This window comes from Thermothelomyces heterothallicus (genome assembly GCF_042370625.1).
Source record: "Thermothelomyces heterothallicus CBS 202.75 unplaced genomic scaffold P884_scaffold_8, whole genome shotgun sequence".
In the NCBI taxonomy this organism is placed as follows: Eukaryota; Fungi; Ascomycota; class Sordariomycetes; order Sordariales; family Chaetomiaceae; genus Thermothelomyces; species Thermothelomyces heterothallicus.
In genome coordinates, this window is record NW_027192569.1 from 1,096,367 (window position 1) to 1,120,499 (window position 24,133).

Consider the following 24,133-nt stretch of genomic DNA (forward strand, 5'->3'; position numbering starts at 1 on the left):
CCTGGGCGGTTGAATCGTAGGCCAATACTTCTGCCTTTTCGGCAGGACTCAAGCTCGCTCAGGTTCAGGGTTGCGGCTAATGCAAGGTACGGCGTTGCATCACCGACCATCACTGGAAAGCGGCGGAGATATGGACAGGTAATGGACCTGACTCAGCCCGCTGCTGGGCTCCGGTGCCCATCAAAGATGCTGCTGTCTTGAAAACTGTAACCTGGTCTCACCATCAAAGGAAAGAAGCTTGGCCGCCTTTTACGTGCGCTCCATATCTATAAGCAGCATACTGCACTAAGGTAAAGTTCTGGCGGCATCACCTGCCTCGTCGTTTCGCTGACCGGCCAAAACTGTCGGCCCACCTTCGCCGAGCGGCCGCTAATCGCACAACGCGGAGGCTTTGTCCGAAATAACAGAGGTATATACCGTACATAAGACAGTAGTCCGCTGGTCTGTTTGCGAGGTGCAACCAGGAATTGCAGATTCTTGTCCAGGCCTTTCTGCTATCTTGAATGTACATATTGAGAGCACTTTTTCCAAATGAGTTTGTTATGTGTGTATGTAATCCGTATATGGATCCATTACCTCTACAGGCAAGGAGTGTAAGAAGCACGCCCGAGAACTGATCGCAAACCAACCTGGCGGGAGCCCGACTGTTTGGTCGCCGTTTTGCGTTCGATAACGACACTGGCATGTGAACGACAACGCGATGGCAAGCCCAAAAGTAGTGCTAGAGGTCTCCAACTAGACCCATGGCAAACGTGGCACCAGGATGCTCGGTAGACGAACTACACTTGTACCAAGGAGGACCTTAAAGCTCCACTAGCGCGGCAGCTTAATTCCAATTACTTGGTCAAACATCGATATACATCCTGTCGCTCCTGTCTCCCAAGGGTCCAGCGGGTGCAATCGAGGAAGTTCTGAGGCGGGAGATGGCGGGAAAAAAAACCGTATTTTTGTATCGGTGTTTGGCTGAAATGGTGATGCAAACCCGAGCTGTTGGTTGGACGGGATTCCAGGCTGCAACAGCGAGCGGCTGCTCTCGAAGGTGCGAAGCTGACAGTCGTGGCAATGTGGTAGCCAGAGCCATGCGGTCAGTCCACCCCGCCTGACTCATTCATCTCGACATCAGACCCCCGCCGCATATCATGGTATAAGCAGTTTTGCTTGCTTAAGGGGAGGGGTTAGTTATCTTGGTCCTCTTGCCGAGTAAGGCGTTTGCCAGGTCATTTCAGGTCATTTCGCATCATTTCTATCCGACCAAGCGTTTGAACATATCGGGGCGCCAAGACCCCGCCAGCTGAATTGCGGCCTAACCCTGCTGCATCGTTGCCTCAAAAAGCGGGAAAACCAAGGCATGTGCGGCTGGAGTCTCAGATTTACGCAGTCTTGCACCCAACCCGTTCCAGAAACTGCGCAGTGCCGCCGCTCTGTTCCCGAGAGAGGTTGGAAGACCATCCCCAGTCGCCGTGTCGCTTCTGGGTCTTGGGTTCTCGCCCCCCCATTGCGATCGAGGCGTCGCCGAAATTTCCAACCTCGAACTCCCTCCTTCTCCTCTTCTGCTCCCGCACCGGTCCCTGGAATCTCTGCATCTCCCTTAAAACGCTTCGCCGAGCCATGCCATTTTGACGTTGCCGACGCCGCCCCGTCGACACTCAGCGATTTTGCCCCGAGTGGTCACGCAGCGAGCGTCGCGGGTGAGCACGACAATTGCGCTCATCACTAGACGACGCCACCACACCGGAGGGCAAAGGGCAGAGAAGGCCGCGATATCATCCCGAGGTTGGGCCGTGTGCAGCGTGCAGCGTTCGGACTGGATTGCAGCACCGTGAACTGCATTTGCATGCGGATTATCTCGCCCTTTTTGTTCCGGTAGTCATCCCACTCCCATCGGAGTAGCGTGCCCAGCCCCCTCCCCTTCTGCAACTCGGTCACGCATTTTTCTCGGACGTTTCTTTTGCCTCGTGTCATCGGCCTTTCCATCAGCACGTCACGGATAGAATAACCGGCCCAAACAACCTGAGCTCGGACATCGCGTCGCATTTCACAAACCCGAACAGCATCGCGCCGCCAAGCTCGACATCAGAGCCAACCGCCGCAGAGCGCACACGCTTACCGCCATCGACCTGAACGGATCGTGTGACACCTTGTTGGTGAGCCAAACCATCTGCTCTCAATATTGGGAACAATACGAAGATCGTCAGAAACGCTCTCGCATCGACGATTACGCTGTGTTCTCTGCACGGCGCGCGACCCCGCGACTCTTCTTCTCCTTTCCAATTCCACCTGTATCAGGCATACCGTAATTCCGTTGCGCCGATCATCGCCTGCGACCTTCGCGGCGGGGGAGAATCATGAACAACATGGCTGGTGTGCCCAACATGAATTCCATGGGTGGCCCCGTCGGGAATCCGATGGGCGCGCCCATGAACATGATGAACAACGGCGGGCTGGCGCCTCAGCCGGGGCCGCCGAGCCAGATGCAGCATAGCGACTCGAGCCGGACCCTTCTTAACACATACATCTACGAGTATTTCATCAGGTCTAACATGTTCAACGCCGCTCGCGCCGTTTACGAGGCAGACCCCAATATCAAAGTCATGAAGGAAAGTCCAGGGAAGCAGCGCGACGAGAACGGCAACGTGTTGGGAAACGGCCTGGGCGACGGTATGGACACGGACAGCAAGGACGGTCTGGACCAGAAGCGGCCGGACGACCTCCCGGCCCCCAATGTACCGACCCCGGTGCCAGACAGCTGCTTCCTCTATGAATGGTTCTGCCTCTTCTGGGATATGTTCAATTCCCAGAAAGGCAAGGGTTCCAGCGGCCAGGTCAACCAATACGTACATCACACTCAGGTACGTGTCACTTTGTTAGCCGTGGTATAATGGGCCGTAACTCACGTCGCACCCAGCAACAATCGCATCTTCGGCAGCAGCACCAGCGGGAGATGCTCCGCCAGATACGGCCCGACCTGGCCCAGCAGCAGCAATTCCACCAGCAAATGATGCGAGGAATACCGAATGGCGCTATGAATATGGGCATGAAGCCTGGAAATCAGCTGCAGAGAGCAGCCATGGCGAACAACCAAAAGTGAGTGGGCTGACATTGTTGCGACCGACGAGCCTTTCCACGCCCGCATTCAAGGTCACTGACATTCAACGTTCTTTAGTCCCCAAACGATGCAACTGCTTCACCAGCAGCAAAAGGCGGCCGGCCAGATGCAGCGAGACCCCTCGGACATGGATGCGAACCGGGCCAGACCGGCCTCCCCCGGATCAGCCGAGAACGCGCCCTCGCCGTCTAAACGACCCCGCCTCGACGGCGGTGCTCCCTTCAACCCCAACCAGGGCGTCATGATGCCCAACGGAAGACCGGGCCAGGGCATGCCCGGCCAGCAGCAGGTAGGAACTGGCCCCAACTTAGCATTGAGCACTGCTTCAGAATGGCGTCAATCCATTTCGCTGAATCCTGACCAGCTCCAGGCCTTTGCCTCTGCACCTCCTCACATACAAGCCAAGATTGCCTCGTACTCGACTAACATGTCGCAGCACCATGGCAACCAGATGCCCAACAAACCCATGCCCAACGCCACTGGTCCGCAGGGTCAGGGCTCGCCCATGGTGCCCCCAGGTCCCGACGGAAACTCGCTGATGCAGCTCTATAACACCGGTGATATGGGCCCCGGCAACATGCGTCCCGGGGCACCCAACGGACAGGGCGCACCGGGCAGCAGTAACCACGCGCTGCAGGACTATCAGATGCAGCTGATGCTGTTGGAACAGCAGAATAAGAAGAGGTTGATGATGGCTCGTCAAGAGCAGGATATCGGCACCAACATGCCGAGGACCGACGGACCACCAGGGCCCGGACAGAATACCCAATCCTTTCAGGGCACCTCGCCGCCCGGTGGCCGTAACGGTGCCTCTCCAAACCCCGCCGATCAAATGAAGCGCGCGAACCAGCAGATGGCCAATGCTGCGAATATGGGATCCCCCCTTCCGGACGGCGCGGGGCAGTCGCGCAACTCGCCCGGAGCTATGAACTTCATGGGCGGCAACATGGACCCCAATGCCGGCCCGCCCTTTGGCATGAACATGAACATGGCGGCCCAGATGAATGGCGGCATGCGGCCTCCGAGCTCGCATCCGCCGTTTAACGGCCAGATGAACCAGCAGCAGATGATGGCTGCCCAGCGCCAGGCACAGCAGCAGCCCGGTGGTCAAGGGACTCCGATACAGTGGCAGCAAGGGGCTCCGAACGGCCAAGTCCCCGGGCAGCCTCCGCAGCCTCAGCAGGGTCAAGGCAGCCAGGGGGCCCCGACTCCGAATCAGCGGTCGATGCCTCCGCCCTCCGCGCCGGCAACGGCGGCGGCCGCGGCCGCGGCCGCCAGCGCCCGAAACCCGACTGCCTCGCCCCAGGTCGCCAACGCCGCCCCGCCGACACCGTCGCAAGCAAACAAGGCGGCTCCCAAGAAGAAGGAGAACAAGAACGCGAAGGCCAAAGTACGTACCCCCCCATCCGTAATCCGCATCCTCTCGCCCTTCGTAAAGCTGACCAGTGTTCCCCTACAGGCCACCGCCCAGAAGAAGACGACGAACCCGGCCGTCAACAACGCAGCTCCCGCGCCGGCTCCCGAGACGACAGAAGCCCCCCAGGAGGGACCAACGCCCGCAACCCCGATCACGCCTGTCAATCCGCAAGGGTTCCCCAAGAATCAGGCCGTAAACTCCGGCCAGGTCGTCCCGAACGGCCAGCCTCCGGCGCAGGCACCCCAGCAGCAGCAGCAGCAGCAGCAGCAGCAGCAGCAGCAGCAGCCCGCTCCCGTGCCACCGCCATCGCATCCGGATCCCAATCAGTCCACCAACTTCCTGGACACTGGCGGAATGGTGAGCAGCGCCCCGTTTCGAGGGGAATGCCATGAGACGCGTACTGACTCTAACCCAGGGCTTCGACCTCGACTTCGCCAATCCCATGCAGTCCGACGATGTTTTGACCGACTTCGACTTCGAGTCATTCTTGCAAAACAACAACCCAGGGGAGGAGGGAACCTTCGACTTTGGCAATTCAGGGTTCTCGATGGAAGGGGACACCTCGATTGGGGCAACGGATTAGGAGCTCCCCCAATTCCCAAGTGATCTGGGTGGACAATGGGGGTGTGATGCTCCCCGCGGCGATGGGTACGGCCCATGAAACCGCTGCCCGCGTCGGCCCGTCCATTGAGACGATACACAATGTCTCTGGGAGGCAGCGCGCACCCTTTATCACCGGCCCGCACCGTGGCCGGTTCATTCATTCATATCTCGAATCTTTTCTTATTATCACTTAGCAACTTTGCCGCGCGGCATCGTCCACGCTGCCTCGTTTGGCGCTGGCCGCTCCAACCTCAGGGGGCATTGTACTCGTTCCTTTTCTTCTTCGGTTTTGATATGAACAGTTGGAAGTGGTGCTGCATGGTTTCCGCTCATCCTCGTGTTGGCATCGGCGGCTCTTTCGCCCATTCGTCGTGGACTTTTCTTGTGTTGGATGCTTTATTTACTTTGTTTTGTGTTGCTTTTCGGTGTTTAGGCTGTCCGGTTGTGTCGAGTAGAGGCCTGTATTCTGTTTAATGCTGGGTCGACCAAAGGGAGGGGTGAAAGTTGGCACTGGGATGGTTTGTGATACCGCGCGCGGGGATGGGTGGTGGCGACGGAGGCATGTTAATAGCCAAGTTGCCTCGAATCTCTTAAAACAAAAAAAGGAATCATGTGCCTTTACGAGTTTTCTATCTGGACGAGGATATGGCATATATACCTTATTATTGTTAGTTGCGCACCCCGACGGAGCCTCCATCGCCCTGTATCTCAACCGCGACCATGACGGTGAAAGCGGTCGATGTTTGCCGTCCCTGGTTCGGTTCACACTGATGAAGCAAGCATCCTGCCGCGCCTCTTTCGCCCTAATCATACCCCTTAAAGGGAGGAAAACAAGATTTGGGAAGCCAAGGCTTACTGTATGTATTCAAGAATCCCAAGCCATCCCCTCCTCTGGGCCAGCGGAAATGCTAAACACAAAGCAGTGTGTAGCCTACTTACTACTCCCTTAACTTACCACGGTCCTCGACCACCCTAAATCACCTCAGCGGCCCCCCTATATACCTCAGCGGGTTGTCCCCCGGGGCAGCATGCTTGAGAATGTCGCCCCCCTTCTCCGCCACCGCGTACACGGTCGCCTGCAAGCCGCTGATGATGATGAGGGGGATGATGCTCGCGTCCCACGACCCGCAGCCGCAGCCGCCGCGCCAGCAGCGCCTCCTCGCCCGTCTGGTTTCTTCACCCCCTCCCCGGGGATCGTCTCCGCGATGGGGCCCAGCGTCGCTCCCGGCCAGCACGGGACTCGGACTCGCCCAGAACGCGCGGACCGCCCGGACGATGGCCAGCACGTTCTCGGCGTCGAGCGGGTTCTGGAACGGTGTTGATAATTACTCTGCCCAGACGGTCGCGTTGTAGGTGGCGTCGGTGAGGATGGTGTCCGGGTTGGGGAAGGCAGGCCTGGCGGGAGAGGTTGAAGAGGAAGTACGTGGGTCGGGTGGTGGACCTGCAGGTCGGCGCCGACGGACGGCAGGGTCGTGCTTCACGCGCACGCCGGCCTCCCGGAGCACCGAGGCGGGCCCGACGCGGATGCGCCCCTGGCTCTCAGCGGCTTGTCGGGGTAGAAGAGGATCTCGGTGCCGGTGTGGCTGGTGATGAGGCGCCGGTTCGGGCGGGTCTTGTTGACCGGGTCGTAGTAGCGCGCATCATGCTGCGGGCGTCGACGCTCAGCGGCCCCCAGAAGGCCCCGACGCTGTCGCCGGCGTTGGCACCCGGTGAGAGAGGGGGGGGGGGGGGGGAAGGTCGATGCTGGACTGGTGGTGCCTGATGGCGTCCCAGAAGACGGCCAGGTCGGGATACTGGAAGTCTAGTGAGTTCCATGGCCGATCCCTGAGCCAGCTAATGATTCATGATAGTCTTTGTCTTGAATATCTCAACAATAGTTTCGGCGCTCTTAAAGTCCGAGTTCATCAAGAGAGCAAGCCATGAGGCATTTCACTTATTATGTCTCCTAATTAGGCCACAGCCAGGCTTCACCCAAGTTAACTCCAAATACAAGAAGTATACAAGAAGTATGCTCGAACATGAAAATTTAAGCCTCAATCGAACCAGTGGATGGGGTAAAGGAAAGGAGGAAAATCAGGGTATTAAATTGTGCACATCTAAACAGTTAATTTTAATCAGGAGTTTCGATGACCTCTGTCAGTGCGTAAACCCAAGTTATGATGGATGTTTTGTGCTGTATCGACTCCAAGGCGCGGTGGCAGAGTGGTCTAATGCGCAAGACTAGAAATCTTGTTCCTTCGGGAGCGCCTGTTCGAATCAGGCCCGCGTCGTTCGACTCTTTCAATTTTGGCAGAATTGCTTGCTTCTTTTCTTTTTTTTATATTAATAGCTCTGTTATAGCTAAGCTACCAGTACACATACCGTTGCACCATACAGTGGTCGACATTATCCGGTCGCTGATTAATTATCCTACCCCCAGGTATGCACATAATTACTCCCTTGGTAGGGTGTGAATGGCCGGCATGTTTTAGCGCGCTTCGGCCGCTTTAATTATGTTCGCTAACTGCACTATCGTTCGAGCTGCGATATAATGAAAAGCGGCAGCGGCCGGCCCCGGGGGCATACAATCGAAGGCCTTTGAACCTAGAATTGGTTTCAGATTCCCGCTTCTGGACGTAGCAAGGAGCCAGGCTGACAAATCGAGCCTCTTGACTAATAACTATAATTATGGCTCATCTACTGTGCCACGGTTCTGCATTACGGGTCTACACTACGGTTCTAGAAGAAGATCAGGTAATAGGTAGTCGCGATTGACTAATTCAGAGTCTACTAGCTTTGTCATCCTCCCGAACATGGAGTTAAGAATTCACTCGGACTTAAACCATGTCATTCTCGACCCGTGAGAAAGGAGGGGAGAGTGTGTGTGTGGATTGGTCCGGTCTACGGAGTTAACTCGGAGCCTTTTCACGTCGGTAAACAAGGTGACTGACCTTGCGACCTTGGCCTTTGAGGATGAGGCATGTTGGCAGCCTGGAGTGTTGGGGGCCGCTCAAGAATAGGTAATTACCGTACCTAGTTAGCTACGGAGCAGAGGATGTAATTACGGCTCGGTAGGTACAGAGATATGGAAGGAATTAGATATAATTGAAGCCTGAACCTGCCAACAGCTGAGTTGAGGGTCATGATCTCCGGCGTATGTCATCACAGCTCTCATGAAATCAAAGCAACTAATTCTTCATAACTATCACTATCTAGTTCAAGATAGCAGCAGCCTCCAACAAACAATCAGCCATACTCGACGTCGAACATATTAAAGTCGAACATATTAAGCACGTTCAGCTACTTGTCCCTAACACATTCTTGCCCTCAGCCCACCATGTCTGGAACGACTGCCAACCTCGCCGCAGTGCTGCCGTCCGCCGGAAGCAGCCTCGTCATCCAGGCGCGCCGGATTCCCTCTCCCGGCCCGGATGAGGTACTGATCCGGAACTACGCGATTGCGGTGAACCCGGCCGACTGGAAGCGGCAGTTCCTCGGCATTTACATCATTTCGTATCCGGTGATCCTCGGCATGGGTAAGAAAGACTCTTCTTTTTCTCCCCCTTCTTCTTCTCCTTCGTCTTCTCCTCCTTCTTGTCAATCTGGCTGGCCACTTTTCGAGAAGCGGAACCGTCAATTAATATGACGGGGGAGCATAATTTACGGCTGACACAACCCCCATGATCTCAACAGATGTCGCGGGCGTCGTCGAGGCAGTCGGCTCCGACGTCACCCTGTTCAAGAAGGGCGACCGCGTGCTCGGCAGCGCCCCGGGCACCATCACCAACAACCCGGACCAGTCGGGCTTCCAGAAGTACACGGTCGTGCAGGCCACGGCGACGACCAAGCTGCCGGATGCCATCAGCTTCACGCAGGCCGCCACGCTGCCCTCGGCCGTCCTCACGGCCACCGTCACGCTCTTCAGCGCGCTCGACGTGCCCCTGCTGCCTCCACCGCCGCCGCCGCAGCAGCAGGGGGAACCCTCCTCCTCCGGTGGGGGTAAGGGTAAGGGTAAGGGTAAGGGCACGGGCATCCTGGTGTGGAGCGGCGCGTCGTCGACGGGAAACGCGACGATCCAGCTGGCGCGGCGGGCGGGGCTGACCGTGTTCGCGACGGCGAGCCCGCGGCACCACGCGGCCGTGCGGGCGCTGGGCGCCGCCGAGGTGGTCGACTACCGCTCGCCGACGGCGGCGCGCGACCTGGCCGCGGCCGCCCGCCGCGCCGGCGTCGACGTCCGCCTCGCCGTCGACCCCTTGTCCACCGCCGAGTCCCTCCCGCTCGTGCTGGCCGCGCTCGCCGAGCTGTCGTCCGCGTCGTCCGCCGCTCCCGCTCCCGCTCTCGCGTCCGCCTCCGGCCGGAGAAAGCTGCGCCTGGCCCACCTGGGACCCTGGCCGGACCAGGTTGAGCGGCCCGCCGACGTCGACGCCGTCCCGGTGCGGGCCCTCGATGCCTGGACGAGCCGTCGCGACCTGGCCGCTCGCGTCTTCAACGACCTGCTCGGAGCCTGGCTCGAGACGGGCGAGTTCGTGCCCCAGACGCCCAGGGTCATCGACGGTGGGCTGGAAGGACTGCAGACCGCGTTGGAGACCCTGAGGAACGGGGTCAGTGGAGAGAAGTTGGTTGTTGAGCTTTGAAGGAAGGGAAGGGAAGAGGGGAGGCCGAGGGAATGGGTCGGTTTTGCATGGTAATGGGATGGACTGGTGAGAGGAACGCCTGTCACAACACATAGAAAAGACGCTGGGACCACACCGTGTCAAAAGGGGTCGTTGGCATTGAAGGCGAGGCTATGCAACCCCGGTCTCGGGCGGAGAGAGGGGCCGTCTGCATGGCTTAGCTGCAGGTGACTCGCAGAAGAAGGACATGGCAGCACACATAGTTGAAACGTCCATGCAAGAGGGTTCGCCAAGTGTCCAGCAACATTGTGCATAAACGGTAAGCCGCCTAGGGTATCCAAGCAGCAAAGGTATCATATTACCATGCCTCCGAAGAAACCAGTCCGGGGAACACCGTGATATGCCCAGGGGACAGCACCCGCAAGAAGATTAGACATATCAATCCCAACCTTGTCTTGTAACTGCCGCTTTAGAAGACAAGAAAAAGTCCGTAGCTTTTCCCGTTTTTGCGCTGTCAAAGTGACAGCCAGTCCAGAGAGAAGAGAAAGGAAGAGATAAGAGAAAAAAGAACAGACGAGGAAAAAAAAGAGATCCACACTAGTGGTAGTGAGATGGCTAAGAGGACGTGTACACAGCCACGTACTCAACCTCCATCATGCTGCCATAGCCGTCGGCCGTCAGGCTGTTGGGAGCACCCGGCCTGTGTATCACCCCGTTAGCAACCCCATCCCATCAACAGACAGAACTCTCTATGAAGAAGGTGAAAATGAGGGGGGAAAAACTTACCAGTTGCCGCCCACGGCCACGTTCAGGATGATGAACATGGGCGAGTGCGCGAGAGTGCCCCAGATGCCCTGATCGCCGATGTCGGAGCCGCGGATCTCGTGGAAGACGTTGCCGTCAACCAGCCAGCGGATGACTTCGTCCTTCCAGTCGCCGGAGGCGTTGGTGCGGTCGATCTGCAGGGTCCAGGTGTGCCAGCCGTAGTCGAGCAGGGGCACGGCGGCGCCGCGGCCGTAGGGCTCGTTGCAGGGCCCGCCTTGCTCGCCGTCGCCGCAGTGTGTGGTGCCGTAGGCGGCGGGCAGGCCGTTGACCGTCTCCATGATGTCGAGCTCGCCGCAGCGCGGCCAGGGGGTGCCGTGGTGGACGGCGTCGCCGAGCAGCCAGAATGCGGGCCAGATGCCCTGCTTGTTCACCGCCGGCGTGTCGCCGAACCGGATCGCCGCCTCGACCATGGTCAGCTTGCCCTGCGGGGGCGTGAACGCCTCCTTGGACTCGATCCGCGCCGACGTCCACATGCCCTTGGCGGACTTGAACGGCACCAGCTGCACCGTGTCACCCCCCGAGATCTGCAGGTTCTTATTCGACTTGGAGTAGTTCTGCACCTCGCCGTTGGTTTGGACGCTTTAAAGAAGATGCGGTGCCCAAGATAGGCGCGCCTCAGTCAGTAAATATGCTCATGTCTTCGTTTCGGCAGTTCAATAAGGGCTGAAAGGGAGGAAGGAAGGGAGGGAGGGAGAACAAAGAAGAAGAGGAAGAGGAGAGACGCGTACTCGGTGATGATGTTCCATTTCTTCTGGTCGGGCGTATCTCCGGCGGCACCTGAGAAGCTATCCGACCACAACAGCTTGAAGCCGGGGTAGGCGGGAGCCGGCGTGGCGCAAGCCAGCGACGAGTAGAGAGCCAACAAGGCTAGAGCGGCACGCATTGTGATGTTGTTGATATGGAGGACGTCCGGTTCCCACTGTCTCTCTCTTTCTCTCTCACTCTGTCTCGCTCTTTGGTCTCTCTTCTTTACCGAATTGTGATGCTGGGATATGACCGTCGATCCCAAGCCGTGGGTCTAGAGGTGTATATATAAAGCCAAACAAAGGAGTGCAGAAGCCGTGGTTCTGTAAGCAAGGGAGCGATGGCATAGGCCGTTTCCAGCGCTGGGAACTGAAGGGGATGTGAGCCCACAGGGTCTATCAACTGGGGACAAAGTAAAAGGAACGAGCCGGATCGACAGAACCGGGAAACGGGAAAGGAAGGAAGGGAATGAATAATAACAAGAACCAGGCTTGATAGTAGAGAACGTGATGCGCGCCTAGAGAGCGAACGCAATCGGCGGAAAAAAAGGTAATAACCTCAAGAGAGAAAAAAAAAAACAGCCCGGGACCAACATGGGCATCTGGATATATGCCGTCTAAATTGACTCCCACACGCCCCGTGCACGCCCGACCAGGGGGGAGATCGATGTCGGCATGGGTGTTGACGGTAGGGATCCGGACCGGGGGTCGACAAGAGCTTGAGGAATAAGCTCTGATTGGAGGCGCGCCTTTCGCCAACTCTGCAGCTGGCATGAAACAGCGGACGGCAGAGCTTCGCCCCCTCCCATTTGAAGGTGGGGGGCCCCCCTGGAACCTGGGCCCAGAAGAAGAAATGCCGGACCAAATGGGAATGGGATGTGGCGCTCGGGAAGGCGCCGGGCGGGATCTTTGGATTTTTGGCCCATGCCCCTGCCAAAATCGATGCCCGAAACGGCCAGACAGGGTTGAGAGCAGAAAAGAGGGCACCTTACCCCCGGTGCACACACCCCTCCACGCCCCCCTCTCCGGGAGGACCCAGGTATCAAAAAGATAGTGTACCCGATCCACTGCCCGTCGATGCGGTGGCGATTGAAGATCACTGCCCGAGCAACACTTATCGCATCAGTATCGCCTTACTATGTATGCAGAACTGATGCATCACCTCACCTTCCCCGGGGGGCAGCCGGGACGCTGATCGGACGATACTACAGTACGGATTACAACACTTGCTGTGTACGGAGTACTCCGTGCCTGAATCGGCAACACTTGTCGTCTCTCAAGAAACTCGACTTTTCTCCTCACTGGCGCAGCGCAGTGTCTGTACAGAGTAATTACTAGTACTTGCATGTTGGTTCAAAGAGACACGAGGCAGCCGAGGCAGACTCTACAATTACGCAGGGCTGCATTCTTCCCCCCGAGGTGTTGTTGCTGAAACATTGGTGTGCGCTACCCGGTCCTTGGCGCTAGAGGTCTCGCTGCGAAGCCCCCGCGCGGCAATGGTTTTTTTTTTTGGCGTCGAGACGCGCGCTAAAGACGCACGCCGAAGTCCTGGCGCTACCATCCAAGACAGCACGCAGGCGCAGGCAGCCTCTGGTGAACAGCCAACAAAGCACAATTTATTGTCTCCCAACCGGAGAGCCAACTTTTTCGTTTCATAGTGTCTTGTTGGTTGGAGAGGGACCGAGGGAGGGGTCCATTTGTCAAAGCCCCTGGACCCACAAGCGCGAGTTCTAGGCTAGGTCCAGGCTTGGCAGGGGCAGAACGTGGCATCCAATGGTGGCTGAACGGGAAAAAAAAAAGAAGCTGCGAAGCAACACAGAGACAAAAACACAGACAAAAAAGAATAATCAAGGCACAGCAACAGCACTTCGCGCTCAGCTCGCGCCCGTCTGCTGCAGCTTATCGATTTGTTCCGAGAGATAAAATGATATGCGATATTGAAATGATGCACACGATCGACTCGCAGCTTTTCGCCTGTTGCCCGTATGTACTGTACAACCTTGCACAGTATTCATCCATCAGCCCCATGATACAACAGGACGTGTTAAAAATAATAATCAAGGGATCAGGCCAACCAGCTGCTGCCTTGGCGTAGTCTAGGCTGTGCGGTGAAGGGCCGACTGTTCTTTCGATGCCCGGAGCTTGTACACTAAGGGGACAAAACCTCCGAGTGCCCCGTCGGCATTTGCCACCTCGGAACCTTGCTTGACTCGGTTGGAGCGTTTGGTTGCCCGGCGAGACCCGGTAGCGAATTACTAGCAGCGTACACTAGGTCCGTACTTTAACATATATTGGCTGGTAGCCTCGACCAGTCCACCAGCAACCCCCACTTGTTGTCGTGTCATCTATTCTCTAGCAAAGGTTTTCTGCGCAATTGGGTTATGTTTGCTACAAGCCGAGGCCATAGACCTTTTTTATTACCACAGTAGTGTATTAACGGACCGTGATTTTACAATCTCTCGGTCGTTATAACATTTTATTCTTCCACTACTTAAGATGGTCTGCTCAGGTGCTGGCCTGTACCATGTGATATTATGCCCATGGAGATCCATCATCTTCACCTCTCAGCTTTCCGGCCGGAATCAACCAGCACCGAGAGTGTCTCGAGCTTTGCCCAGTTCGCGATGTTGTTACGGCCACCGCAGCGAGAGCCTTTGAGCCTGGAAAGCTTGGGCATCCTAGTCGCGGACAAGTTGTGATGTAATATGAATTATGTCTTTCGCGACAGTAAGACTGCCCGGGCGAGAACCATCTGCCTCGGACTTCCACGGCTCAAATGCGAGATGCTGTATTATTCAGCGTCTCACGGCCCAAGGCAAAACCACCGCGGTGGTGGGGCTCATCTAATACGTGGCGGGAAACATCACGCTGGACGGCGAGCCCCTGCTGCAGGCCGTCAGAGGTGCCTATCACCCGTTCATCCAGGTCGACAAGGTACGGTGAGCAAACTTTTTGGCCGTCTGATCCTTTGCCCTCCTTCTCTCCCCTTCTCCCTCCCCCTCCTCCCCTCCCCTCCACACACACCAACCGACCAACCCCACCCTCTCTTATCACGTACATCATTCATTGAGAAACGCGATAATACCGCGTATGTATGGAGGGGAGGGGATAAAGCAAGGGTACCTCGTGTATTGATTGTGTTTCCGTCTCTTTTTTCTTTAGCACTCCAGAGGCCTCGCCCTCATCGACCCGGGCATGGAGATCCCCTACAACGACTGCGACCGGTCGCTGCAGGACCTGTGGCTGGGCAAGTCGGGCGTCGACCGGGACGTGGTCGACATGGAGACGGAACATATGCCCTTAACCATTAAGGTTGTTCTCTGCACTAGGGTGCGCAAACGACACAAGTCTCGTGAACCCACTTCTCTCGGCCCAGGCAGTCACCGTGGTTTACACTTACGGGCCAAGCTTGTAATTGAACAAACTTACAAACCGAGCTGCCAATTATACGACTCTTTTCTCTGAGAAAGTCAACGCGGACCCAGTGTCATGAGATGGGATGAGGCCATCCGGTCGAAGACGACCTGGTGACCTCAAATGTACCGTCCACTGCCTCCCAGGCGATCTATGGGTTATACCGGTCCCTTTTTTTTTTAATCCTATTCCGTTCTCGTTCTGGGCCTTTATCCATCCCATCCCTGCTGGCCTACCACCTCTTGACGATAATAAGATAATAAGCACAGACACGGCACCGCTGTACGTCCTCGGGGTCAGCAGGAGGTTGGGAGGGCTCGTGCGAACCGGGCAGCTTGGAGTTCCGGAGAGACTGAACTCGGGGATGTCCAATTAATTTATCCCTTCGTCAAACGGAATCGGGCGACTGGCTGGCCGGCCCTCCTGAAAGGATGGCGTCCATTTCTGCCCGCGTCAAGCCGAGCGCTTGGCCGACTGCGTTGTCATCGCCCAGACCATCCAAGTCAAAAATCTGCTCAGGTGCGGCCACCAGCGGCTGGGGGACCGGACCTGCGGCGCTGCCTGGCTGGCTGCTGCTGGTGCTGGCAATGGCGCTGTTGGCGGCCGGGTTGGCGGCGGGTGTCATCTCGGTCAGATATTGCGCGACCACGGCGGTACTGACATCAGTCGCGGGTCTTTTGGGCGGTGCCAACTCGGCATCGAGCTCGTCTCCGTACTTGTCATCTTCATCTTTGTCGTTATGGCGGTTAGCAAATGTGAGCCCCCTTGGGTTGTCGACGACCTCCGTGCCAAGATCTCGGTTGTGGCCGGTTCCAGCGGCAGGAGCAGTGTCGTCACGCGCGTTGTCGGGCTGGTCTCCCTCCCGAGGTTCGTTTACCTCCTCAGAAATTGAGTTCAAGTTGGGAATGTTGTTGACCCCTAATAGATGGTCAATGGGAGTGTAGCTCAGACCACCCGCAAAACTAGCCATCGCCTGTCCGTTGTTCCTTTCCGTATTCATCCGACTGTCCATGACTCGGCAGCTTTGATAATATCTCGCGCTCGGCAACACGGCCGGGCCGGTGCAGGCTAGCCTCATTGCCTCTGTAATGCTTTGGAGGGTCCCATCGGTGTCGCAAGTTGGTGCTTCATCGTCATTTTCATGTGCATCCTCACCACTTCCGAGCCCATTCTGTCTAGCAACTCGGGCAGCACTGCCCATATCCCGATCCACTCCTTTGCCTTTCCAGCTCGGAGGACCCCAAGGTGCCTCAGCTCGCGACGCGGCTATCGACTGCTTGTACTGGTTCGAGGCGGCCACCGTCTTGTCGTCACCGCCGCCGCGGTCAAACTGTATGGCGTCGCAGATGGTGTGCGGCAGCGCAGGGGGGACCTCGACGCCCTCCGCCGGAGGCGCCGGAGGCCATGAGGGCTGGACGAGCAGGTCATCGTCGTCATTGCCGCCGTCGCTGCCGTCATCGTTGCCGTTGACGTCGTCGTCATCCTCGGCGTGGGGAGCAGCGGCGATGGCGGCGCCTACGAACGGATTCGTGCCGGTGCGCGGGAAGCGGAAGGGGCGCGAGACGAGGCGGGCGAGGAGGTCGGCGGGGACGGGAGGCGGGTCGTCGACGACGGCGTCGAAGGCGCCGCTCTCGACCGCCGCCGCCGTCGCCCGGACGCGCGCCACCGTCGACGCGAACAGCGTCCCCTCCCGCGCCTCCTGCAGCGCCCACGCGTGTATGGTCGACGGGAGCGCGCTGTCCGGCTGGTCCAGGTCCGCGGGGGAGCAGGAGCCTTCGCCCGGGACAAGCTGTGTTGGGGGGGATATTTGTTAGTCATTGTGGTGATTGAGAGAGTGCGTGTGTGTAACGTAGAAAAGAGAGGGAGAGAAAAGGAGAACAGAAGCAGACAGTGAGAGAGAGAGAGAGAGACAAAGAGGTTTGAGGGGAAAAAAACAGAGACGACTTACAGGGAGGGACGGGTCCAACGGATAGGTTGTCCAATGGGGGTCAAACTCGCCCTTGCCATTCAGCGGCGACCAGACTCGGCCCCTGATGGCCCCGACGTCGAAAACCACGGGGACGGTCGGGAACAGGGCCTCGATGAGGTTCTGGGTGAACTCGGTAGCGGCGGAATCATCGGTTTGCCGGTCGGGTTGTTCGGTGGCGGCTCGTGAGGAGCCGCAGACTCCAGCCTCGTCGATGGTGAGTTGGTCGTCACAATGTCCGGCTGCAACGTTCGAAGGACCGGCCAAAGCAGGGCCGGGTTGACCCCTGGCTTTGTTGCGGCGGTCGCCATCGGGCTTGTCCTGGATGTTCTTCCGGGACCTCTTTCTCGCCCTTGTGCCGTTTTGTTCACGAGAATTTGAAGAAGCAGTTGCCACTGGACCGCCCCGTGAACGCTCGGTGTCGTTGCCATCTTGATCTGTCTGATGCTCGGGCTTGCGGGCACGCTTTCCGGAACGTGAGGCTCGCTTCGGCCCCCTTTTTGCCGGCTCTGTCTGATGGTTCCCGGCGGACAGACTCTGATTCTTGTCTGCCGGAGCACGCGATCCGGAAGGTCTTGGCAGTTCCGGAATGCCCCCCTGCGGTTCGGTCCCATGTGCACCACCAGCGGTCTGATCTTTATGCAATGACGGCGGCAGTACGACAGAGCCAGCGGGAGACGAGGGTGAGGGTACAAGCCTCTCTGCCGGGTACAGCTTCCGCTTCACCTTTGACAGGGCCGGCTCAGCGTCCAGGGCGTCCTCCACTTCTTGGTCGCTCTGACCGTTCTGGGCCCGGCTCCCCGCTGATGCCCATCTCTCTGCCTTTGGGCCTTCACTGTCCTGGCCAGTGGTGCCGTTTTTATAAGCTTCCTGGCCTTTCCTGGCCAGGGGCGAGCTGAACTGTGCTTTTGGGAGTCGGAGCTCCCCCTTGAAATGACTGTCAGCCTTCAGTTGACGAGGAAGACGAGACGGAGAAATGAGAACATGATCTCCTTTTGAGTGACAAGCAGGGATGTAGGCTGGAAAAAAGAGAGCAAAAAATATAGAGAAACAAATGAGAATAAAAAGTACGAACGCTATGACTACCTCAAAAACGCCCTCGTCACCGGAGCCCCTCGCGCAACTAGAAGAGAAGTACCGGTCTCTGCGGAAAGAAACTGTTGCGAGGCAGGCAACTGATCTCGATGTAGAGAGAACCCTCGTAGCAGCAGGGAGCCTACCACAAGCGATCAAATAACATCAGGCTTTTCCATTGCAAAAGAGTGCGCCCGTCGCTGAGTATGAGCCCCCTCTGCGGGTCAAGGAGCATCGTCGCCGACCGGAGATGCCCTAAATACAAAGAACTCCATCGCAGCCACCAACTTCCCCCCCCCAAAAAAAAAACATGAACACGGGGTGAGGAAAGACAAAAAATGCTCCTGAGAGATGTCGTGGGAGACACGGACTTACCTCGTTGCCGCCGCAGCGGCCGCTGGACCTCCGGATCTCGGAGATCAAGTGCCGGGCGTCGCCCGGGTGGAGGGACGACAGCCCGGCGGGCGTCGAGGGTGCTGCTCTCGCAGCACCGGCAGCAGCAACAGCAGCAGCAGGTTGCGCCATCGCAACCGCAGCCGGAACGGAGCCCCCGGCAGCCATCTCCGGGCGGTGAGTTTCCATCCCGGTCTCTTCCCCGTCGCCTTTGTCGAAGCGGCGCTGGGGAGAGAGCGGGAAGGGAACGGGCGACGAGGAAAACGGCGCGGAGGCGAAGCAGGCGGCGGCTAGCAGGATGAGGGAAAAAAAATGGTACACGAAAAAAAAAAAAAAAAGAGAATGAAAGACAGCCGCAAGCGACAGAGGAGAAAAGAGCCGAAGAGAGCGCAGGCGAGGGAAGAAAGAGACGAGATAGGCTGCGAGATTAGATGCGACCTCGAGAAAGAAGTTGGGTTGGGAGGAAGAAGAAATCGAGTTCGCAAAGTTGTGATGGCGCACAACAAGGTGGAAATAACAAAATAACAAAGAGTGGCAGAAAGGGCTGTGGTGAGGGTGATGAGTTGGGACGATATCGAAGTCAGAGCCCCTATCACAACTTTCACGTACGCTACTTGCACTGTTTAAATCCGTAAAGCCGGGTGGTACTGTACAATCCACACACTAGATCGGGCGAAGCTGGTCGCGAGCGCAACCTTGAAGTGTGATGATAGACGGAAAACCAACAGAAGAAGAGGGACGGGACAGCCGCGACAGATTCCAAGGGCCACTGAACACCCTTCCCTTCAATATTGTGTACTTAAAGAATTTTTTTTGACGTATTAGATATTAATCAAGTCCCTTTTAATTTAGCACACTCCAGAAACTTCTTGAGGCTGAAATGAAACTGGCATTGTGCTGAGAAGTGAAGGTTGGTCAAGTCCAAGTGCTTCTTGAACGGTTGTCACGGAACGCGTAGCCCTCTTCCCACGCTGGCGCAGCGTGCCATGAAGGACACCGTGTAAGAACTTGGTCTCTTGTACTGTAAATCTCCCGGTTCACGCTCTGAACAGTAGGAGTGTTATTGAAGCTGCCGAATGCTCTCGCTGTTGACATTCGGACTATAACTAGTAATGCTATACGAGGGGGCTCTCGTGGCCGTTGTAGGAATGTCAAGAAAATTACGGATTTTCGTAATTAGTGGCTACAAGGCTCGCATTCTTAGGCCTTTGCACCCGTCGTTAGGATCAAGCGAGTTTAATTGTATTTGTGCCTCTTGAAGCTTAGGTTGTTCAAGGTTGGTTTGTTTTTGATGTAGTACGTTATCTACGGACACGTCCATCATATAAGGTTAGATAAGATAAGACCTGTGGATCTGGCAAACGGGCTGGCAAACGGAGGGTTCTTTGTTCCTAATCCTCTACTTATACCAGAGCCACAGGGCCAGCAAACGTAGGAAGAAGACATCGCTCTTTTGAACTATTTACAACTTACCAACTTTTCTATCAATTAGAACTACTATCTTCCATCAATTAGAAACTATCTTCTATTAAATGGTAGCAGAAACTCTGCTTCTAACCATCTAAAACCATTAGTACTAGAATTATATCGCATTGACGATTAGTTTAGTACCACTTTCGCGATAGTTACACTCTGTTCCTGGTAACTTGGTAACTAGGGTAATCTTCTATCTACCTCTCTAAACCCGGCGACTTGGTAACTAGTGGCTAGGCAAACCCTATGTTAACCCTAGGATCCTTTCTTACAGAGGACCTTCCTAGACCTTCTTATCCTTTAAACTCTCATTCTAAAAAGCTATTATATAAGGAACTATCTAACTACACTATAAACGTACTATAAAGGCATAATAAGATACCTTATATACTATAAGTATAAGTATTAGATCCTAAAGACTAACTATAAGAAGAAGATCCTCTATAGGAACTAGAATCGCCATTTAAATTTATTAATAATTATAAGCTATATTAAGCTAAACCTAATAATTTTGGCGCTAATAAGGAAACAATAAGCTAGCTAAATGGCAAGATAGATCTTTGATTTGACTAGTTAAAGGAACGAACCGACTGCTTTTCTGACAAGACTAAAGGAGCTATCTATAAACTATTATAGTAGCTTGAAAAAAGTATTATTAGGATAGATTGTAGCTTTGTAAACTACCTAAAGGGAGTCGAAGATTAACTTTATAGTCACCTAGAGAAGGATATTTTAGTAACGATAGAACCGATATTTAATTATATCGAGGATCTAGAAATATATACGTTATAGTATAGAGATATACTTAGCTAGATAGTAACTTAGATAAAGGAAATAGTTAATATAATATATAGTTAAGACGGTAAAAACGACGATTAATTACCTAGTTATTAGTGATCCTCCTTTAACCTTACTAGACTTAGTACTATTATAGAAGAAGTATAGTAAGTTAGTAATCTTATAAAAGATATATAATATAATAGTAGTACTTTCCCTATACCTCCTAAAGGCGTTAGTATCGGCTATTGTTATAATCTTGGCCGCCCTAAACGTATATAGTCTTTATATAAAGTTCTATACTTCGTAATTAGCGGTGGCAGAGGTAGAGACCCTAATCCCTTAGAATCTGGTAATGATAACACCCTATTTAACTGTCGCTAACCTTTAGGAGACTAGAATCTAGGACGCCGTCATAGCGCTCTATACCTTAGTAATGGTAATAATAACTATAGTAATAAAGGCAAAGGTAAGGGATACTAAGGATAAAATTAATATATAATACCATTATAAGTATATAGAGCCGCTTAGACTTTAAGATTAAGAGAGACGATATTAGCTAGTTCGATCCTTCTTTTCCTAACCTACATTCCCTAGGTATTATTAATAATGGTAAGAATCTAGTATTTACCGATATCTATCACTTTACTAATTATATTAAAACCTTCCTAGAAAGCGACCCTAACGGTAGCATTAAGACGTAGATTTTATTCTTCTTCTAAACCCTTCTTAGCGGCCTAGCTATCATTTGGTAGATTAACAAGTTAAATAGCGATATATATAGATAATTACGTAAACTAAGTCTTCGAGCTATTATAGATTAACTATAGGAATGTTTTATACCCGATGCTATAACTGCTACTTATAAGTTTAATGAAGCTAGCCTATATCTAAAAGATATTACGAAGGACGAGCAAGCACTTAGTTTCTTTATATAGAAAATGCTTCGTTAGGTATACTTAATATATATACTTAACGAACGTAACGATAACTAGTAAGGAGTAATAGTTTAAGTCTAGTTAGCTATAGACCTCTATATTAAGTAATATTTAGATCCTTCCTAGTAATACTCCTTACTTAGTACCTATATATAGTATATTAAATAGTCTTGATCTATTATTCTAGTGGCTACTCTTAACCGCTATCTATATCTATAGAAGAAGATATCTATAGATAGTAAGCTAAAATACCCTAAGGCTAAAGACTGCCCTTATAAGCCTATATGCTATAACGCTAATTGACTATACTAATTCGGCTATAGATATAACTAACGTAACTACAGATTTGACTATAATTGCCGGTTTAATCGTAATCACGGATTTAACTATAACCATAACTAGGATTGCTATAATTAGGATCGCTATAAGCAAGGCAATTATAGCCAAAAGCAAGTTAGATTTAACAAGGATAACTACTAGCAAAAGGAATATTATAACTATACCTACTTTACTAAAGAAGCTAATAATAGCTCTAAGCTAGATTAATCTAATATATAGTTAGCTAAAAGCGCCCCTAAATCTAAATCTAGATCTAAATCTTTAGGTAGTAATACTAATATCATATACCTTATTCTAGACTCGTAACTTACTTACTATAAGTACTATAAATCCTTTAGCTTATAAATCAAACTATATACCTATATTATAATATACTAGCCTTATAGTAACTATAGATAAGCATATAATATTCTATTTAACTACCTTAGGGAAAGAAAGAGGAGAAAGTAAATACAAGGCCCGAAAAGGGGTCCTACTCCTAATATAGAGGGTATATACATGTTCTAGTTAAGGCCCGGTTAGGTGCCAGGTTAGGGCTTAACCAGGTCCTAAGCGCGTGCCCTATGAACACCCTACGAACGTATATAGGTCCGGTCTAAAACCGGGTATAGCCTATCATCGATTAGCCCGGGTAGAGCCCGAGCCCTTGACATACCCCCCTTCTTTTTCTAGTCGGATGTTTAGGTAGGTCTGCCTAGCATTACCGTAGTAATAGGTCCTATACGTATTAGCAGTCTATATATATAGCCTATCTTTGTTTAGGTCCTATATAGGGCCTAGTCTTTGTTTTAGTGCTATATAGGTCCTAGCCTTTGTTCGAGTTTAAAGTAGGGCCTGGTCTTTGTTTAGGGCTAGTATATACCCCCCTAGCCTTACTTTACAAATGTATATAAATTTCTACTCTTACTCCCTCTAACTCCGACTTCTTCTCTTCTTATAACCTACCGATTCCCCCCTCCTACCTCTGCCTACCTATATACTATCCTACTATCTATACCTATATTATATCCTTAAGATTTTTTTTTATTTAGAATATCTACTATAGTTAGCTTACTTAGTAGTAGTAATAGTAGCTACTATCCTAGTAGTAATAAGAATAAAGATTATAATATAAGTTCTTCCTCTATTTTCCTAACTATAGCTATAATATATATATATAACGAACCTAACTTAGACTTCTTCTAAAAGGGTTCAGACAAAGGTAGGTTAAGCAGGACAAGCGTTAGGTCATCTAAGGGATTTAGTAAAGCCAAAGGGTTTATAATAACACTAGAGTTATCTCTTATAGTAGTTAGCGATACTTGGTATAAGTACTATAATTATGGTTACTATCACTGGTAAACTCCTAGAGTCTACTATAACGAGTAACTATATATATATACTCCTGCCGGTCGCTTATAGTCCCCTTCTATCCTATCCTTAGATCGCCTTTGGTAGCTAGCTATCCTCTACTATCTTTCCCTTTTGGTAATTGTTCGCCTATAGTAGCCTATGCTCCCTAGCGATCCGTATTAGCCACGCTTCGTGCCCTTCTTAATTAGTAGCTTATTTAGCCTTCTACACCCTACCGGGTCATGATATATAGTTAGCTTATTGCCGAACGCAGTAATAAGCTTCCGGGAGCATTAAAAGCAGTGTCTACAGTAGGTAGCTATACGAAAGAAAGAGTGCCTTGTTGAAACTATCTACAAAGGAGACAAAAGGAGTGGTATTTATAGATAAAGGGACTAGCCAATGCGTTAAACAGCCTCATATAGCTATGGCAAACGCGTGGCTAATACGCTTAGAAGCTCTATAGCTTCCGACACACCCCCCAGTTAAACGTAGTAGTCGTTTAACTACGCTTTATAGTGATACTGTTCCTAGTATTATGTCCTTTGTCACTCTTACCTCGATAGCTCCTTTAGGGGGCCTGCCTTCCACATTCGGAAGTCTAAAAGAGTCGAGTATAGTGGAGCGATTCCTTTGAAGCTATAGTTTAAATATAGCTATCGTAACCGTAGTAGTGATAGTATCACTAGTTTCAATCGTAATAATAACAAGATGACGCCTCCTACGCTCGAATTAACGGATGACTTGTCAGGTACGCCCGTTACGAGCATTATAACTCCTAGCGGGTTGACTCCCGCTCCCGTAACGCCTCGAAAGCGTAAGCGCGCTAAAGGGTCTACCCTGTAAGTGTTCCTATCGCTGATTTTGTAGTGTTTTAGCAATTCTAGCGAATCTGGCGTTTTCAAGCGAATTCGCGTGGTTCGGTTTCTTCTAATTAATATAACGACGATTTTGTCATGGTTTTTAAGCGCTCTACTAGTTACGTCAAGATCGTTCGAGCTAACTAAATATAGTAATATCAAAGCTAGTAAGCTTTATAAGGTACCCTATAGAATGTATATATAGTTGGCTCTAGTAAGACGTTCCTTTGGCAAATATTATAATTATTCCGGTACTAGCTCCTACTATTACCATTATACCT

The 24,133-nt window shown here is 52.9% G+C and overlaps 7 protein-coding genes and 1 non-coding gene across 8 annotated transcripts; 5 read left to right on the top strand and 3 right to left on the bottom strand.

Annotated features, from left to right (window-relative positions):
* Positions 1-2,354: 2,354 nt before the first annotated feature.
* Positions 2,355-5,106, top strand: P884DRAFT_299075 (uncharacterized protein; the record flags this gene model as incomplete). Its single annotated transcript, XM_069444669.1, has 6 exons — positions 2,355-2,849; positions 2,906-3,084; positions 3,164-3,395; positions 3,477-4,496; positions 4,566-4,880; positions 4,939-5,106. The coding sequence occupies 6 exons, from the start codon at positions 2,355-2,357 to the stop codon at positions 5,104-5,106; spliced, it is 2,409 nt and encodes an 802-aa protein (XP_069298622.1).
* Positions 4,736-5,930, top strand: P884DRAFT_258544 (uncharacterized protein). The gene is made up of 2 exons (XM_069441247.1): positions 4,736-4,880; positions 4,939-5,930. Exon 2 carries the CDS (start codon positions 5,181-5,183, stop codon positions 5,598-5,600), a length of 420 nt encoding a protein of 139 aa, XP_069298623.1. The 5' UTR covers positions 4,736-4,880; positions 4,939-5,180; the 3' UTR covers positions 5,601-5,930.
* A 42-nt stretch (positions 5,931-5,972) lies between these two features.
* P884DRAFT_329098 (uncharacterized protein) lies at positions 5,973-6,941 on the bottom strand (the record flags this gene model as incomplete). Its single annotated transcript, XM_069445620.1, has 4 exons — positions 5,973-6,433; positions 6,467-6,521; positions 6,614-6,813; positions 6,921-6,941. The coding sequence occupies 4 exons, from the start codon at positions 6,939-6,941 to the stop codon at positions 6,104-6,106; spliced, it is 606 nt and encodes a 201-aa protein (XP_069298624.1). The 3' UTR covers positions 5,973-6,103.
* A 373-nt stretch (positions 6,942-7,314) lies between these two features.
* P884DRAFT_t67 lies at positions 7,315-7,396 on the top strand. The gene has a single exon. It is a non-coding gene; the product is annotated as a tRNA-Ser (tRNA).
* Positions 7,397-8,442: 1,046 nt separating this feature from the next.
* Positions 8,443-10,166, top strand: P884DRAFT_323721 (chaperonin 10-like protein; the record flags this gene model as incomplete). Its single annotated transcript, XM_069445448.1, has 2 exons — positions 8,443-8,641; positions 8,799-10,166. 2 exons carry the CDS (start codon positions 8,443-8,445, stop codon positions 9,737-9,739), a joined length of 1,140 nt encoding a protein of 379 aa, XP_069298625.1. The 3' UTR covers positions 9,740-10,166.
* A 167-nt stretch (positions 10,167-10,333) lies between these two features.
* P884DRAFT_198198 (glycoside hydrolase family 16 protein) lies at positions 10,334-11,426 on the bottom strand (the record flags this gene model as incomplete). Its single annotated transcript, XM_069438132.1, has 3 exons — positions 10,334-10,418; positions 10,505-11,122; positions 11,272-11,426. The coding sequence occupies 3 exons, from the start codon at positions 11,424-11,426 to the stop codon at positions 10,334-10,336; spliced, it is 858 nt and encodes a 285-aa protein (XP_069298626.1).
* A 2,433-nt stretch (positions 11,427-13,859) lies between these two features.
* Positions 13,860-14,613, top strand: P884DRAFT_166480 (uncharacterized protein; the record flags this gene model as incomplete). Its single annotated transcript, XM_069437284.1, has 3 exons — positions 13,860-13,967; positions 14,179-14,220; positions 14,449-14,613. Coding segments are annotated over 3 exons (315 nt in total), but the record flags the coding sequence as incomplete, so codon positions are not given.
* A 475-nt stretch (positions 14,614-15,088) lies between these two features.
* On the bottom strand, positions 15,089-19,228 carry P884DRAFT_276974 (uncharacterized protein; the record flags this gene model as incomplete). The annotated part of the gene is made up of 4 exons (XM_069443025.1): positions 15,089-16,489; positions 16,649-17,593; positions 18,116-18,423; positions 19,156-19,228. 4 exons carry the CDS (start codon positions 19,226-19,228, stop codon positions 15,089-15,091), a joined length of 2,727 nt encoding a protein of 908 aa, XP_069298628.1.
* Positions 19,229-24,133: the final 4,905 nt, after the last annotated feature.